Source organism: Trifolium pratense, linkage group LG4, assembly GCF_020283565.1.
Source record: "Trifolium pratense cultivar HEN17-A07 linkage group LG4, ARS_RC_1.1, whole genome shotgun sequence".
Lineage (NCBI taxonomy): Eukaryota > Viridiplantae > Streptophyta > Magnoliopsida > Fabales > Fabaceae > Trifolium > Trifolium pratense.
Window position 1 is genome coordinate 53,269,299 of NC_060062.1, and position 16,175 is coordinate 53,285,473.

The 16,175-nt window shown below is 33.8% G+C and overlaps 1 protein-coding gene across 2 annotated transcripts in view; it reads left to right on the plus strand.

Annotated features, from left to right (window-relative positions):
• The first annotated feature begins 3,201 nt into the window (after positions 1–3,201).
• The window catches only part of LOC123924451 (protein PHYLLO, chloroplastic), a 28,881-nt gene continuing 15,907 nt past the window's right edge, over positions 3,202–16,175 (plus strand). The window contains exons 1-9 of one of the 2 annotated variants that reach the window (XM_045977346.1): positions 3,202–3,633; positions 4,596–4,804; positions 5,321–5,438; positions 5,654–5,770; positions 13,105–13,194; positions 14,636–14,695; positions 14,786–14,854; positions 15,604–15,708; positions 15,788–15,982. In XM_045977346.1, the coding sequence (XP_045833302.1) occupies positions 3,283–3,633; positions 4,596–4,804; positions 5,321–5,438; positions 5,654–5,770; positions 13,105–13,194; positions 14,636–14,695; positions 14,786–14,854; positions 15,604–15,708; positions 15,788–15,982 (1,314 nt within the window). In that variant the 5' untranslated portion in view covers positions 3,202–3,282. Of the gene's footprint in view, positions 3,634–4,595; positions 4,805–5,320; positions 5,439–5,653; positions 5,771–13,104; positions 13,221–14,635; positions 14,696–14,785; positions 14,855–15,603; positions 15,709–15,787; positions 15,983–16,175 lie in introns of those variants that run through there. The other variant, XM_045977347.1, reaches the window with a different exon arrangement.

Below are 16,175 nucleotides of genomic sequence, written 5' to 3' on the forward strand. Positions count from 1 at the left end.
ATTATTTGGTGTAATGGTAAGAAGACATACATGTCTTAGAACGCGAGGTAAATATAAATCCGCTCTTTGAGCTATAAAGTATTTCATGTGATCACATTGTTTTTAGTAAAAACAATTGCTACCTTCGCCACAAATAAGTTGTTTTAACCATTTCACACAAACTAAAAAATGTAGTTAATTTTGTATAGAAAAGTATAATCAAGAGTTATATTACAAAAATGTTATTCATTACAATTATATAAAAAGTTGCTATAAATATATGTTATATAAATTATTATTTAATTATATCAATTTATGTTTAACACTATCAAAGGTATCAGTCTGCACATTGTTGTATTTATATCTAACTAGCGGGCCAGGCACGCGCCTGCCTGTGTCTAACTTATGTACCCAAAAAAAAAAAAAAGATACGCCTTATATTATGGTGAGTTTGTTAATAAAAGATTTTTGTTGCTACTAAAAAAAAACAAGGGTAATGTTGGTATTATGAAAATTCTACCCCAAAACTCATGTATTCATTTTATATATTATAGTATAGAGAATAGATATAGATGAAAAAACCATAAAAAAAAAAGAGAGAAAGTTAAGGGCAATTATGGAATAATTAAAAAACCATAAAGGAAGTTAAGGGCAAAATGGACAAAAAAAATTCAGCCCAAACTCCCTTATCCCCTTTATATATTGTTATAGATGTTGTTGCAAATCGATAGTTGTTGTATTTTAATATAACGTTATTGCGTAATTTTGATGTGATGTGTTTGTGGCATCACAAATCACAATTATCAAATCCAGAACAAACAACTCTAAATCCATTCAAAACTAAATTTAAAATAAAGACACCTCTAAAACATAATTACCAAAGTTAAAAAATACATAATCATCAAATCCTAGTGCACAAATCCAAGTAAAAAAATTACAAAGAAAAATCTGAAAAAGGGTCTTATATTTAAGGATAGAGGTGGTAGTTGTTGACGAATAATGAATTGGTCTAAGTGGTAAGGGTCTTGACCGTTTAAGCAAGTGGTCAGGGGTTCGATTCTTGACTTCTGCGTATGGAAAGAATTCGGTTGGGAGGGGAAGAATCCACCTTATGTGTCTCACCGATTCCTCGACTGAGATTAGTTATCACTAACGGTGGTGAAAAGTTTCTACCTATATCACAACAACTCAAAAATAATATATTTATTAGTGGTGTAGTTTTTCTTTTTGAGTGAGCCTAATCAAACCACATCATCAAAAATACACCAAACTACATAATCACTACATCATCAAAGTTGTCGGGAGTCTACTGTTTTTGTCTAAATTCTCCTCTACGTCCTAGGAGTTGACGCCTTGTTTGATACAAGAACGTGGGATGAACAAAACCTAGAAGTCATTTCATAGTACAATGGTAGTGAGAATACATTGAACACATACTTAACTCCAAGGTACGTGGTTCAATTCGCACGAAAAGCAAAAACTCCACTAATGAGGGGTAGAGAAGATCGTGAGGTACAATGCCGAGATTGACTACTAAATATGTCGAAAAGGGACCCGAACTATTACACAAAGAGGAATAAAAAAGGTAGAGAACTTTGTTGAAGTAAGAATTGAACAAATTTGTTGAAGTAGGGTTGAAAAGCGCAAAGGAGAAAGAAGGTGAAACCCTCGCAGTAAATGTAACTGAACATAGGAGTTACGATTCAGTTCCTATATCAGGAAACTTCGATAAACGTTTCCTGAAATCAAACGAGCGGTAAGGTTTCCCGAATTTTTCAAAACTTCAGTTGTATTTTTCAAAATTATATAGGGGCAAAAAATGAATATTGAGGGGATAAAAGAAACACGGGAAAGAGAAATTTTCTTAATTTATTATCAAATTAGATTATAACTACCAAATAATTTCAACATATTATTCATAAGCTTCGTAAAATATAAATTAGAGATAATTTAATGCACTTAAACTAATTAAAATTATTGCGTAAAAAAAAATTAAAATTATAATACGTTTTAGTTAAAAAAAATTTAAATTATATATAGTAAAAAAAACTAATTAAAATTATTATATATATATCAATATTTAAATCTCGTCCACAAATCCTAACTTAACCGACAGAAATGCCGAAATTGTTAGTGTTGTATCGGATACCATGACTGATTACTCCGACTAAAAAGTAAAAAAAAGACTTAAATGCAGTTTTGATCCCCCTATTTTGAATTTTTTGAAGTTTTGGTCCCCTATTTCAAAAACCAACTTTTTAGTCCCCTATTTTAGATTTTTTGTACTTTTGGTCCCCCACTTCATTTTGAATCAATTTTCATGATGTGGCAGATGACACATGGAAACTACAATTACACGTGACATTATTGTTTATTTTATTTCAATAAATCATTTTATTAAAATTTATTTTGATTAATAAAATATTAAATAAATAAATAAATTAAAAGAGATTAATCCTAAATATCCCTAATTTTCCCAGATTTCTTCATCTACGATCATCATCTCATCTCAAATCTAGATTTCTTTCTCATCCCATCTTCAAAATTAGGGAATGTTTTGTTGAGTTGGTTTTCATTCATGTTAGGAGTTTTATGCTATGAGGAAAGTTATAGAACAAATAAATTTGGACGGTAAATAGGTAATTTTATTGATATTGGGAAACAATGAACGATTTCCTAATTGAAAAACATGGAAAAATTTCTTGTTGACATTAGTGAGATTTTTGGTTACGAGGAGTTAAGTGGAAGAAATGGAGAAAGATTTTGGTGGGGTTGGTGATGAAGTTGAATAAATTTAGATTTTTTTTTGTTGATAGACGAATAAATTTGGATTTGGAGATGAGAAAATGAACACAACTATGATGGTGAAGAATTATAGGAAAATTAGGGATTAATTTCTTTTAATTTATTTATTTAATATTTTATTAATCAAAATAATTATTTTTTTACTGTAATCAAAATAATTTTTAATAATATGATTTATTGAAATAAAATAAATAATAATGCCACATGTAATTGTAGTGTCCATGTGTCATCTACCTACCCATCATGAAAATTGACTCAAAATGAAGTAGGGGACCAAAAGTACAAAAAATCTTAAATAGGGGAACTAAAAAGTTGATTTTTGAAATAAGGGACTAAAACTTCAAAAAATTCAAAATATGAAGATCAAAATTGCATTTAAACAAAAAAAAAATAAAATCAAAAGCAACCACCACCACATACATTTCACACTAAAAAAAAAAAAACATTCGACACTCATTTTCTCACTGTTTCCTTATCTTCTTCCCTCCAAATCTAATCATGTATTTTCCGGTACCGGCGCTCCGATCCTCAACCCTCTACAACGGTTCACTCTTTCTCATTTTCCCACATTCAAATTCCTCCACTTCTTCTCCTTCTCCTTCACCTTTGGGGATTGGACTCACCCGAACAGTACTTCCGAGAGTTCATGTTGCTGGAGGAGTAAGATTCGACGCGTCACTTCCTCTAAACGACGACGTTGAAGATTATCAAGTCATTTTCGAGCACTGCGTTACGCGGACTTTGCCTCCTGCTCTTACATTGGATGATGGACTTCAGAAATTGAAGGAAGCTCTTGAAATGTTGAAGCTTGCACCGCCGAGTTGTTCTAGTGGATTCCTTAGGTTTCAGGTATCTCTTCCTATTCATGTCTAAGCTGTTTTGTGCCAATGTGGAATCAATAACTACAATACTTGAAACTCTAAGTGGTAAGGGTCTTGGCCTTTATGTGGTCGGGGGTTCGATTCTTGACTCCTGTGTATGTGTATGTAAAGAAAAGAATTCGGTTGGGATGGGGAGAACTCACCTCGTGTGCCCCACCGGTTCCCCGACTGAGATTAGTTATCACTAACGGTGGTGAAAACTTCGTACTATATCACGGTAACTCAAAAATAATATATTTGTTAGTGGTGTAAGTTTCTTTTTGAGTGAACCCTCCCGTTCCTAAAGAAAAGGGCCTGGTAATGCGGAGTTCAGCCAGGAGAGGTAAGTAAAGCCTGCGAATAATTGTTCCTTCCAAGAATCGAACTCAGGTTCTCCCGATTGATTCGTCCTAAGGGAGCTTATTAACCACTTCACTTGAGTGAGCCCAATCACTTGGTTTAAAATTTAACTGTGAAGAGTTGAATCTTTTGCGATGTGTTGAGATACAAATACAATAACTAAGAGTATCTTATGATATCTTTGGATCATAGTAGGGCATCTTACTTTATTTCCTAGGATTAATGTCTAATCTTAGAGAATATATATTAAATTAAATGATCTCTTAGTTTCTAATTTTCCTATTTTTTAGTATCCTGGATCTATGTATCCCTATAGATAGGAATCAGTGTGTACTCTTTTGCATCAAACTCTTATCAAGTTACTATCAAGTTATTATCAATATTATTATAAAATAAAAAAGTTATTATCAATATTATTTAAGCTCCTATTATCCCTATTCTCCAAAACCCCAAAACTTCAAAATGAAGTCAAATAATGAAATGAATATTCTATAGTATGCTTTGAGTTCGTGAAAATCAGCTGAAAGCTGGGGAAAAATATATTAGAATGATGATATTCTCTTACCTGGACTTGTGTGCTTGATTGTTTAGGTGATGGTGCCTCCGAGTCCGAAGGCATTGAGTTGGTTTTGCTGTCAACCGGAGTCATCAGGAGTGTATCCTCTGATTTTTATATCCAAAAACATGGACAATCCCACGTGTAAGTCACTGTATGTGAATGGAAGCCGTGGAGTTTTTGGCATTGGTGCTGCTGTTTCTTTTGTAAACTCTTCCTCCAGAAACAAGAGTTTGATCAATAGGTCAGTTACTTCAACCGAATTTTTGTTCCTTTTGGATCTGTCTTTTGACTCTTTTCACCCTGGCCATGATGGCTGGAGATTCAAGTTAATATTTATTGATTCTTTGTGGAAATGATGAGGAGACATATGGCTATAAGAATTATAATGTGAGTGGAGGGCACAACAGTAAAATAATGTTTGGTTGGGGTAAAATAGAGGGGAGTGAAGGGATTATTTTAAAATTTGTTTGGTTTCTTTTTGGAGGGGATTATATCCTAACTTGGTTTTGGCTCCTCTTGTATATTGGAGAATTTGGAGGGGAGAGAAGGCGAGTTTATAAAATTTTAAATGCATTGGATCTTAGCAGAACTTGAGTTGTTGTTCCTGCCGTAGTATCAGTGGATCATGGAAACATTTATGTATTTAAAAAGGTGCCATGGAACTTCATTTATAAGTTAGTTGTGATGGTATGGTATCTGGTGATACTTGAAATTTTACATATTTTGCACTAACCAAAGAATGAATTTATTTCTGCAGATACATCTCAACTGATTCTACCAATATAGTAGCTTATGGTTTTATGGATGTTAATCTAGATAATGATTCAATTTCCATGAATCATGAGGATGGTTGTTTTAGCTTTTTCATCCCCCAGGTATAGTTTTATCAGTATTATATAGCCTTTATATTAATGTGAATTGTTGACTATATATTCTTTTATTCTTCCTGTTGTATTTCATTCTAATAATTATTTAGCAGGTATTTTTATCATCACCACAGTTATAATAATGTTTGATGGTCTCATAACTGACATTTAAACCTTACCAAAAAAAAAAACTGACATTTAAACTGTAATTTTTGTCATGACAGGTTGAGTTAGATGAGATGGAAAGTGTTTCTATTCTGACTATGACACTTGCATGGGATAACTTTTCTCTTTCTAATTTTGGAAAAGCTCTTCATTTGCTCGAAGTTTCTCTAAACCAGGTGCTTGCAATGCTTTCATTATATATTTTAGTTTGTGTTTGGTTAATTTTTATATAGCAGCGTTAAGAGATATTGATAGGTAACAGTAACATCATTAATTAGTTAGTTAGTGGGTTACTGAGAGTTAGTTAGAAAGTAGTTGATATTGTTATAAATAACAATAAGGAGAGATTATAGAGGTTACCTTTTGTTTTGGAAAGGAATTTTGAGTGGGTGAGCATCACATCTCTAAAATACTTGGAATGTAATAGAGTTTACTTCTATCTATAAATTTTGATTTAGTTCCAATCAGTTATTACTTATTATTAGTGTTATGAGTTATCACTGAATTATATGAAATCATACTTGGTCCAAATGTTCTTGTACCACAGTCCCACACATAGTTGTCAGCCGCAGCATGGAGCAGCTGACCCTAGTTATGCTATGGTGGAACTGGGACCATAATAAATACTAAAAATTTATAGACCTGCAATCAGAGATAAAAAAACAGATGAAAAAGTTATTCACACTATGGACTTGAAGTATGCAAGAAGGTAGGATATTAAAAAAAGTGACCACAAAATAGAAGCTGAGCTTGACATCCACTAAACACTGTGATGCTGGAAAGCAACGAGCTTATAGAAAATCATTTGAGTTGACCAGGAATAATCAAAGATTTCAAACCAGGCATGGGGTGACTGCCTAAAGTTTCTAAACCCACATAATGCCCTCCTTAACTTGCAAAATTGTTATTTCCTCATTTTGAGTCTTAACCTATGGGATCTCAATTTAGAATACACACCTCCTCCTATAAGTTTCCATGAAGACAGACATTTTTGACATCTAATTAGTTCAATTCCAACACAAAGTGAGCAAAAAGAGAGTGAAACTCACACCTTGTCATCTTTGCTATTAGCTGACATAATCAATACCATATGCCGTGGTATACCCTTTTGCCACTAATCTTGCTTAATATCAATCAAGAGACTATTCAACATATATTAGTACATATACTTCTGCATTCACAGGTTTGTTGTATGGTGGTTTCTCAAAAATCTTCTATGGGTGTGTTTGGTAAGTTCAATAAGCTAGCTTATAGCTTATTGGACTAGCTTATAAGCTTGTTTGAAAAAAATAAAAGTGTTTGGTAAAAAGCTTTTCTCACGATCTTATAGCTTTTTTTGAGATGCTATTTCAAGTAGCGTTTGAGCTTATAGCTTTTTACAGTTTTTTCCATTTTTAACCTTTAATTTAATTTTATTATTTTTTATATAAAAAAAAACTACCCACTAAAAAAAAAACTACCCACTACATATAAATGTCCTTTTATGTCTTTTCAGCTATCAGCTATGTTGAAAAATATTTAGTTTCCTAGTTTGTTATTTCTAGGAGATTCTAAGCTTATCTATTATTTCCTTTTATGTTTGTACTCTTCCTATTTAAACCAGCCTTGAGCTGAGGAATAACACACAACAATATTCTCTTATTATTTTCTACATGGTATCGAGAGCTCCCGATTTTGGGGGTCTCGCTTCCGCAAAACCCTAGCCGCCGTCGTGTTTACAATCCGACCACGACAATTGATTTTGTGCGACACTGTTCACCCATGGTACTGTTCATACAGCGACACTGTTCACCAACCGCACTGTTCACACGTACTGTTCACGGAATTAATGTCCATGTGTACTGTTCACCGGTGTTACTTTTTTCTTTGCTGCTTCCGGTACTACTTGGCTAAGATTATTAATTATGACGTTTTTTTATTCTCGACGACGATCATCCACTTTCAAATACCGTCGTGAATGCAAATATTGTCATCGTTTGGGACATACTATTTTTCAATGTTGGAAATTACATGGTCTTCCGCGACCTTCAAATCGGAAGAACAAAGGTGAAGGTGATGGTCATACATTCCAAGCCAGTAATTCTGATCAAGAGCAACAATCTTCTTCAATTCAGCTTTCATTCACGATGGAACAACTAGACAGACTGTACAAAATTCTTGAATCTAACACTCCTTCTGGCTCTGTTGCCCCAAAAGGTACTTCTGCCCTTTTTAGTGTCATTCCCAGTCGTGCTTGGATAGTAGATTCGGGTGCAAGTGATCACATGACAGGTGATTCTACTCTGTTTTCTTCTTATAGTCCATGTGCAGGTAACCATAAAATAAAAATTGCAGATGGATCCTTTTCAGCCATTGCGGGTAAAGGTTCGATTGTGTTGTCTCCAAGTCTAACCCTTAAAGATGTTCTTCATGTCCCAAATCTATCTTGTAGTCTCATGTCTGTCAGTAAATTAGCCCAAGATAGAAATTGTCAAACTAATTTTTTCCGTACTCATTGTGTTTTTCAGGATTTGAACTCGGGGAATGGAGGACTCTACTACTTCGACATTGAACCTGAATCACAACTACCTTCCAAACCAATAAGTTCATGCTTTGAATCCTTTTTAGTTCTGAATAATAATAATGATGATGTTATGTTATGGCATTCACGATTAGGTCATCCTAGTTTTCCTTATTTAAAACACTTATTTCCCGAGTTATTTCGTAATAAGGATTTGTCTTTGTTTAAATGTGAAGCATGTGAATTTGCAAAACATCATCGTTCTCATTTTCCATTACAGCCCTACAAACCATCAAAACCTTTTTCTGTTATTCACAGTGATGTTTGGGGCCCTAACCGAACGAGTACACTTTCTCATAAAAAATGGTCTATCACATTTATAGATGATCACTCAAGAGTTTGTTGGGTGTACTTGTTAAAGGGGAAATCTGACGTTTGTCAGGCCGTAAAAGATTTTGTTAAAATGGTGCAAAATCAATTTCAAACAAATATTCAAGTATTTAGAAGTGATAACGGCAAAGAATATTTTAACACAATGTTGAGTGATTTTTTTCGTGAAAATGGAATTGTGCATCAAAGTTCATGTCCTAACACTCCCCAACAAAATGGAGTTGCAGAAAGAAAAAATAGACACTTGTTGGAGGTGGCTAGAGCTTTACTTTTCGCAAGTAAAGTACCAAATTATTTGTGGGGTGAAGCAGTTTTAACTGCTGCATACTTAATTAACAGAGTGCCCTCCAAAGTTCTTAATTTTCAAACTCCAATTCATATTTTCAAAGAATGTTTTCCTAATGATCGTGTTTCAAACGATTTGACCTTAAAAATCTTTGGTTGCACTGCATTTGTTCATGAACATAAGAATATTAGCAAACTCGAACCGCGTGCTATAAAATGTGTTTTTGTTGGGTATTCTCCAACCCAGAAGGGATATAAATGTTTTGATCCAAAAAACCAGAAAATGTTTGTCACCATGGATGTTACATTCTTTGAAAACAAACCTTTTTTTGACACGCATCTTCAAGGGGGGAATTTAAATGAAGATTCGTTTCAAACTGAGGACATGAGTTTTTTTAATAATTTATCTTTGCCGATATCACAAAGTTCTAAGACTTATACTTCGGTACCAACGAAAAATGGCCATGATTCTTTATCTAATCCTACTCCTGTTATGAGTAGTGAACTTGGTGAATCCGAGCCTAAATTTTCTCATGAAGAAAACAATGAGAATCTTGAAAACGATGATAATGGTGATCTAATTGAAATGCCACAAAATAATGAGTCATATAAAGATAATAGGTTTGAAGCAGGAAACAATACTTGGAAAGGAAAGGTTTTTGTGAAAAAGAATCACAAAGAAAGTGATGAGTCCACATCTCAACACTGTCATGAATCTGAACCGGGGGATGATCAACTTCCTAAAAAAAGAAAAGGTAAGTCTATCTCTGTTTCTGAGAGTCGTATTTTGTATCCTGATATCGATGATCCTGTGGCTGTTAGAAAACCTGTTAGATCTTGCACTAAATACCCATTGTCCAATTTTATATCATATTCAAATTTGTCTTCTTCTTTTTCTGCCTTCACCTCTAAATTGTCTAGTGTAGAGATTCCAAAAAATGTACAGGTTGCTCTAGAAGTTCCAAAGTGGAGGGAAGCTGTACTTGAGGAGATGAAAGCTCTTGAAAAGAACAAAACCTGGAGTGTTATGACACGACCGGATGGCAAGAAGACGGTTGGATGCAAATGGGTGTTTACTGTGAAGTATAATTCAGATGGGTCAATCGAAAGGTACAAGGCTCGATTGGTGGCTAAGGGTTTTACTCAAACCTATGGTATAGACTACTCAGAGACTTTTGCTCCTGTTGCAAAATTGAACACTGTCAGAATTCTCTTGTCTGTTGCTGCTAACTTAGATTGGCCCCTACATCAGTTGGATGTTAAGAATGCTTTTCTCAATGGTGATTTAGAAGAAGAAGTATATATGGACATTCCACCTGGCTTTGAAGACATGTTTGGATCAAATGTATGCAAACTAAATAAGTCTTTGTATGGATTAAAGCAGTCTCCTAGAGCTTGGTTTGAAAAATTCACTTATTCCATGAAGAAACAAGGGTACATTTAGGGGTGTGCATGGTTTGGAAACCACACCACACCACACCTAATTGGTGGTTTTGGTTCTAAACCAAAACCATTTCAATAACAAACCGGTTATTTTTTAAAACTAATTTGGATTTGGTTATTAACCGGATCGAACCAATTTATAACCGGTTTGTAATAAAATTTAAGTTATTCACATGATCCAATTTTAAATAGGTTTTTTACTTAAACTAATTTTTTTTATTAGTTGATTAAAAAAAATAGATTTATTAATTATTTTAAAAACATAATTTTTCATTAATTTTATGATTGAATTGGTTTATAATCAACCCACAAAATATTTTTTTTAAACCCAAATTATTTTTTACTTAGCCGAAAACTTATTTTTTATATTGTTTTAAAAATATTTTTTATTATTTAAAAAAAGAGTAATTTTTAAAATTAAAAAATCTGATTTTTAAATAAAAAAAAAACTAATAAATAGGAAAAAAATTAAAATACTAAATTTTTGAAAAACTAAAAACATTAAAAACTGATTTTTTAATTATTTTAAAAAAAAACTGAATTTTTTAATTATTTTTAAAAATTAAAAAATTAAAAACTGATTTTTTTCATTATTTTTAAAATAATTATTAAAAATCTAATTTTTAAAATAAAATAATATTAAAATAGTATGGGTGGTTTGTGGTGGTCGGCCGCCGGAGCACTACCGCCGGCCGCCGGAGCACCACCACCAGCCGTCGGAGCACCACCACCGGAGCACCACCACCGGCCGCCGGAGCAACACCGACCGACCGCCGTGAAAGTCGCCGGAGGACCGCCGCTCGCCGCCGTCCGCCGCCGCACCGGCCGCCGGTGGTCCGGCGTTGACCACCGGTTGACCACCGGTCCTCCACCCCTCTTTTAATTAATTATTTTATTATATAATAAAGAATTTTAAAAAATTGAAGATTGGGCCTGAATTAGCTATTGGGCCTAAATTTTCAAACCAATTCCAAACCAAATTACAAAATGTGGTTATGGTTTATAATTGGTGTTTTTTTATTGGAGTGGTGTGGTTTTTTTTTTAAATGGATTTTGCAAACTAAAATTGGATATGGATTGGTTAGTAATTTGGTTAAGGATAACCAAATTTTTTGCACACCCCTAGGTACATTCAAGGACAAGCTGACCACACCTTGTTCACAAAGTTCTCCCAAGATGGAAAAATTGCTGTCCTAATTGTTTATGTTGATGATATCGTCCTTACTGGAGATGATATAGTTGAAATGGCAAGAGTAAAAGAGAAATTAGCATTAGACTTTGAAATCAAGGACCTGGGATCCATGAGATATTTTCTTGGTATGGAGGTTGCTCGATCAAAAGATGGTATTGTAGTTTCCCAACAAAAATACATTCTAGATTTATTGAAAGAAACAGGAATGAGTGGATGTCGACCAGCAGATACTCCCATGGATCCTAATGCAAAACTTTGGGAAGAAGGTAGTGTTCCTGTTGATACTGGAAGGTACCAGAGATTGGTTGGGAAACTGATTTATTTGTCACACACTAGACCTGACATTGCTTTCTCGGTTAGTGTAGTAAGTCAGTTTATGCATTCTCCTTTTGAGGAACATCTTGAGGCAGTCTATAGGATACTGCGATATTTGAAAGCAAATCCTGGAAAGGGATTATTTTTTAAGAAGACTAGTGAAAGAAATGTGTCTATCTTTACCGATGCTGATTGGGCAGGTTCGATTACTGATAGAAGATCAACCTCTGGATATTGTGCCTATGTTTGGGGTAATCTTGTGACATGGAGGAGCAAGAAACAAGGAGTTGTAGCAAGAAGTAGTGCAGAAGCTGAGTTTAGAGCTATGGCTCAAAGTATATGTGAAGGATTATGGATCCACAGAGTCCTAGAAGAGCTTAAGATGAAAATTGAGCTTCCATTGAAATTATACTCTGACAGTAAAGCCGCTATTAGCATAGCTCATAACCCAGTTCAACATGACAGAACCAAGCATATTGAGATCGATCGACATTTCATAAAAGAGAAGTTAGATGCCGGAATCATATGTCTACCTTTTGTAACTTCGAGTCAGCAAACTGCAGATATCTTAACCAAAAGTTTGGCAAGACCCACCTTTGAGCATTTGATCAGCAAGTTGGGCATGACAAATATCTATGCACCAACTTGAGGGGGGGGTGTTGGAAAATATTTAGTTTCCTAGTTTGTTATTTCTAGGAGATTCTAAGCTTATCTATTATTTCCTTTTATGTTTGTACTCTTCCTATTTAAACCAGCCTTGAGCTGAGGAATAACACACAACAGTATTCTCTTATTATTTTTCTACAAGCTATAATCTAGCTTTTCAACTATCAGCTAGCTTATCAGCTATAAGCTAGCTTATAGCATAATTTTACCAAACAGAGCCTATGTTTTACTTCTTTTCTAGTACTCTCATCTCCTCATTCATGGATTGAACTAGTTTCTTATCTGTTTATCCTTGTAAAGTCCAGTGAATATTGTACTATTAGGATCCTTGTAAATTCTAGTGAATAATAAACTTTGGGTGCTGCGAGGAGAGATTTTTATAACAAAAGCTGTGTCTGAACGGTATTTTATAATAACTGGTTGAACAGCCCCCCCCACCACCACAACCACCACCATATGAGTCAGGACCCATCAGTTGGAAAAGAAAGGCTTTGGTGAATTCAAACAAGTAGAATCTCCTAGATCAGGAGCTCTTATATCAAGTTTTAAGGAAATTTGGAATGTATCATTTTGTAGCTGATTCCATGTACATTGGGTATTTACACAATTTAAATTAATACTCATAATTAGTTTTCTTGAGTTATGGTGAACTACAAGGAGTAGATGTCCTAATATAGTAACTTGTATGTGTGCGTGATATTATATGTCATTTGGTGCAGGTCATATGTTATTCTAGTGTGGGGAAATCCAAATGTGTAAGAGCTGCCCTCAGAAAACTCAATTTGGTAGAAGATAGATCTATTCCAAGGGTATAAGCTCATTTCTTTCATAATATGTAAGTTTTACTTGAAACAACCAGTTAATATTTTGTTTATCATGTTAATCTTCTGGATTTTCTTTTTCATGGGTTGTAACATCTTGTTAAACGCTAATGCTTAGAAGCAATTTTCTTAATCTTTGTACTTTTTGTTTGCATAAATTTGATTATTGAGTATTTCAGCTATAAGATATTTATATTTTTGTTTTGCTTGTTAAAAAAAAAAGATATTGATATATTTTGGGAAAAAAAAATAGTCACATTATTATTTTGCCCATGGGCATCCATACCATCAAAAGGGTTGAAATTTTTGTAGAGGAGTTGTATTCCTCTATATATCCTTCCTTTCATTCAATTTTTGGAAAGTTGGAATGTAGTTCATTAAACTGTTTTGGGTGTTTTTCCTTTATTTATTGCTTTGCTATGTCTTTCAAATTATATATTTGGATGATTCTCTGGTTCAAATAGTTGTTTATAGTAACAAAAGTATTAGTGTTGTACACGTTTCTTATTATGACATATGTTTAATTGTTGAAGTTACGGGTTTAAGATAAAAGTAGGAGAGATATAGTAAGAACTTCGAATATTATTGATAATAACTTGATATTGACATGATATAAAAACTAAACACTAATTTCATTGTTTTTTTGAAGACTCGGAAACACTAATCTCTATTTATAAGGATACAAAACTCTTAATCCTAAATAAACAGTGAAGTTAGGAAACAAATCATGATAATAACTAGGTAATCTAGAAACTAATCCTAGGTGATAATCCTAGACATTCTAGGATTAGAAATTGATCCTAACAGATAAATTATGATACTCTAACATAATATCTATGATACTCTAAGATGTTTCATAGATTTTACAATTATTAATTGATACTTTTGGTACAACTTCAATACGATTGGGATATAGCTCCAAAGGCTTATCTTTAATCATCTTGTACAACCTTGGTTTTTATCATGTTGTGAGTGGATTTGACTATTGGAGTGCATACTACTCTTTTATTCATTCTTTGAAGAGAAACAAAACTGATACAAAAAAGGTAGAAAATTCTATTTATGTGCATGGCAACCTTTGAGTTTTATCTAGGAAAGATATAGGATATACTGAAGGAGAGATAAAACATTGGGATATTATTGGAGGTGCACATGGTTCACTTGATAATGGTGGTTGACTTATCTAATTGATAGAGTTGCCTCTCAGTGATGAGAACGGGGAAGAGGAAAATGACACAATTGGCATTTGATAATAAATAGTAGACAATTCAATAGAGTAATGACTTCTTTTAAATTGGACTAACGACAATTTGTGTGACATTCTAACAATAGATGAGGGAAGCATATTGTACCTTGTCGTATTAAGCATCTAGTATTTGTAAATTTTGTTGACTTCATTGCTTGCTGCCTTGTCTGAATTAATTGCTAGGTCTACATGAACACTGTTGCACTGGGAGGAAGAGAAAGTGTGAGCAACATAATAGAACTGGTATCATATTTTTCTCACATTTTCCATCTGCATGTTTCTGTGATCCTCTGGATGATGAACAAATTTTAATTTTGATCACCTCTATTGCAGAAAGAGTCTCCATCTTCTAGTCAATTTTGTGCCAGGCTTTCAGCTACACTCACTGTTTCAAATAACATGGTACATTTATTTGAAGTATTAATTGTATATCTGCCAAAAATAAATTGAAAAAGACATTCCTGCTTTGGTGATCGAGAATAATTTTAATTTATGTTAGAAATAATATAAAACCATGGATATGGCTCTATCCTAACACCTTAAGGTTTTGGAATAATCGGTTATTTGACATGGTATCAGAGCCTCTATGACTAAGTGGTCTAGAGTTCGATTCCCGCTCCCCTCACTTTCTAATTAAAAAGTGGAATTTAAGCATATGGTAGGTGGGCCTATGCATTATCCACGCTTCAAGCCCAAGTGAGCTCTTGCGTGAGGGGGCGTGTTAGAAATAATATAAAACCATTGATATGGCTCTATCCTAACACCTTAAGGTTTTGGGATAATCGGTTATTTGACAATTTATCTGGCCTTTCCTGAGATATACTAAATAAGCAATGACGGCAAGCCCGAAGAAAGAAAGGTCGACAAGCCAGAATATGGCTGCAGTACAAGAAATATACTTATTTCTGATTGTATGCATTTAAGTTCTGTTGTGAAGACATTTCTTCTCTTGATTCTTTAACTAATACTATATCATATGCTAAAAATCATGCACCTTTGCACTTTCTCTTGGAAAAAAATATGTTTACCAATGATATGTTGGATTTATTTTTTATTCTATCATGAAGTGGATTGAGGATTTGTCTTAATAACACTAGAATGACTAAACTTTGCTGAAGTTTGTCTGTGTAATGTCTCACTTTTATTATCAGTTGGATCGTGCCACCGAATTTTCGCACTCACTGATTGAAAGTGCCAATATCAATGCTGTTTGGGCATCACTTTTAGTTGAAGAATGTGCAAGACTTGGTTTGACGGTGAGATGATGCTAAATGAATATAAATCTGCTGTTCCCCTTTAAATGCATGATTCTGATTTCTTCTTTTTTCTCTCTAGTATTTTTGTGTTGCACCTGGATCTAGATCTTCCCCACTTGCTGTTGCTGCTGCAAGTCACCAATTAATTACTTGCATTTCATGTTTTGATGAACGTTCACTTGCATTTCATGCTGTTGGATATGGAAGAGGTTCTCACATTCCAGCAGTAGTCATAACATCATCAGGCACTGCAGTTTCAAACCTTCTTCCAGCTGTGAGTTCCGTTATATTGATTTTTCAGTTGACAGAATTGTCTTTCATCTTGAATGCATGATAACTTACGGGTCATGTTAACTAGTGCCTGGAAACCAAAAAAAGAAAATTTTGTATTGAAAATAGCATTTTTTTATACTTTTTGAAAGTTGAGTACACAAGTTTCAAGATAGTTTTACTATGTTTAGTTCCTT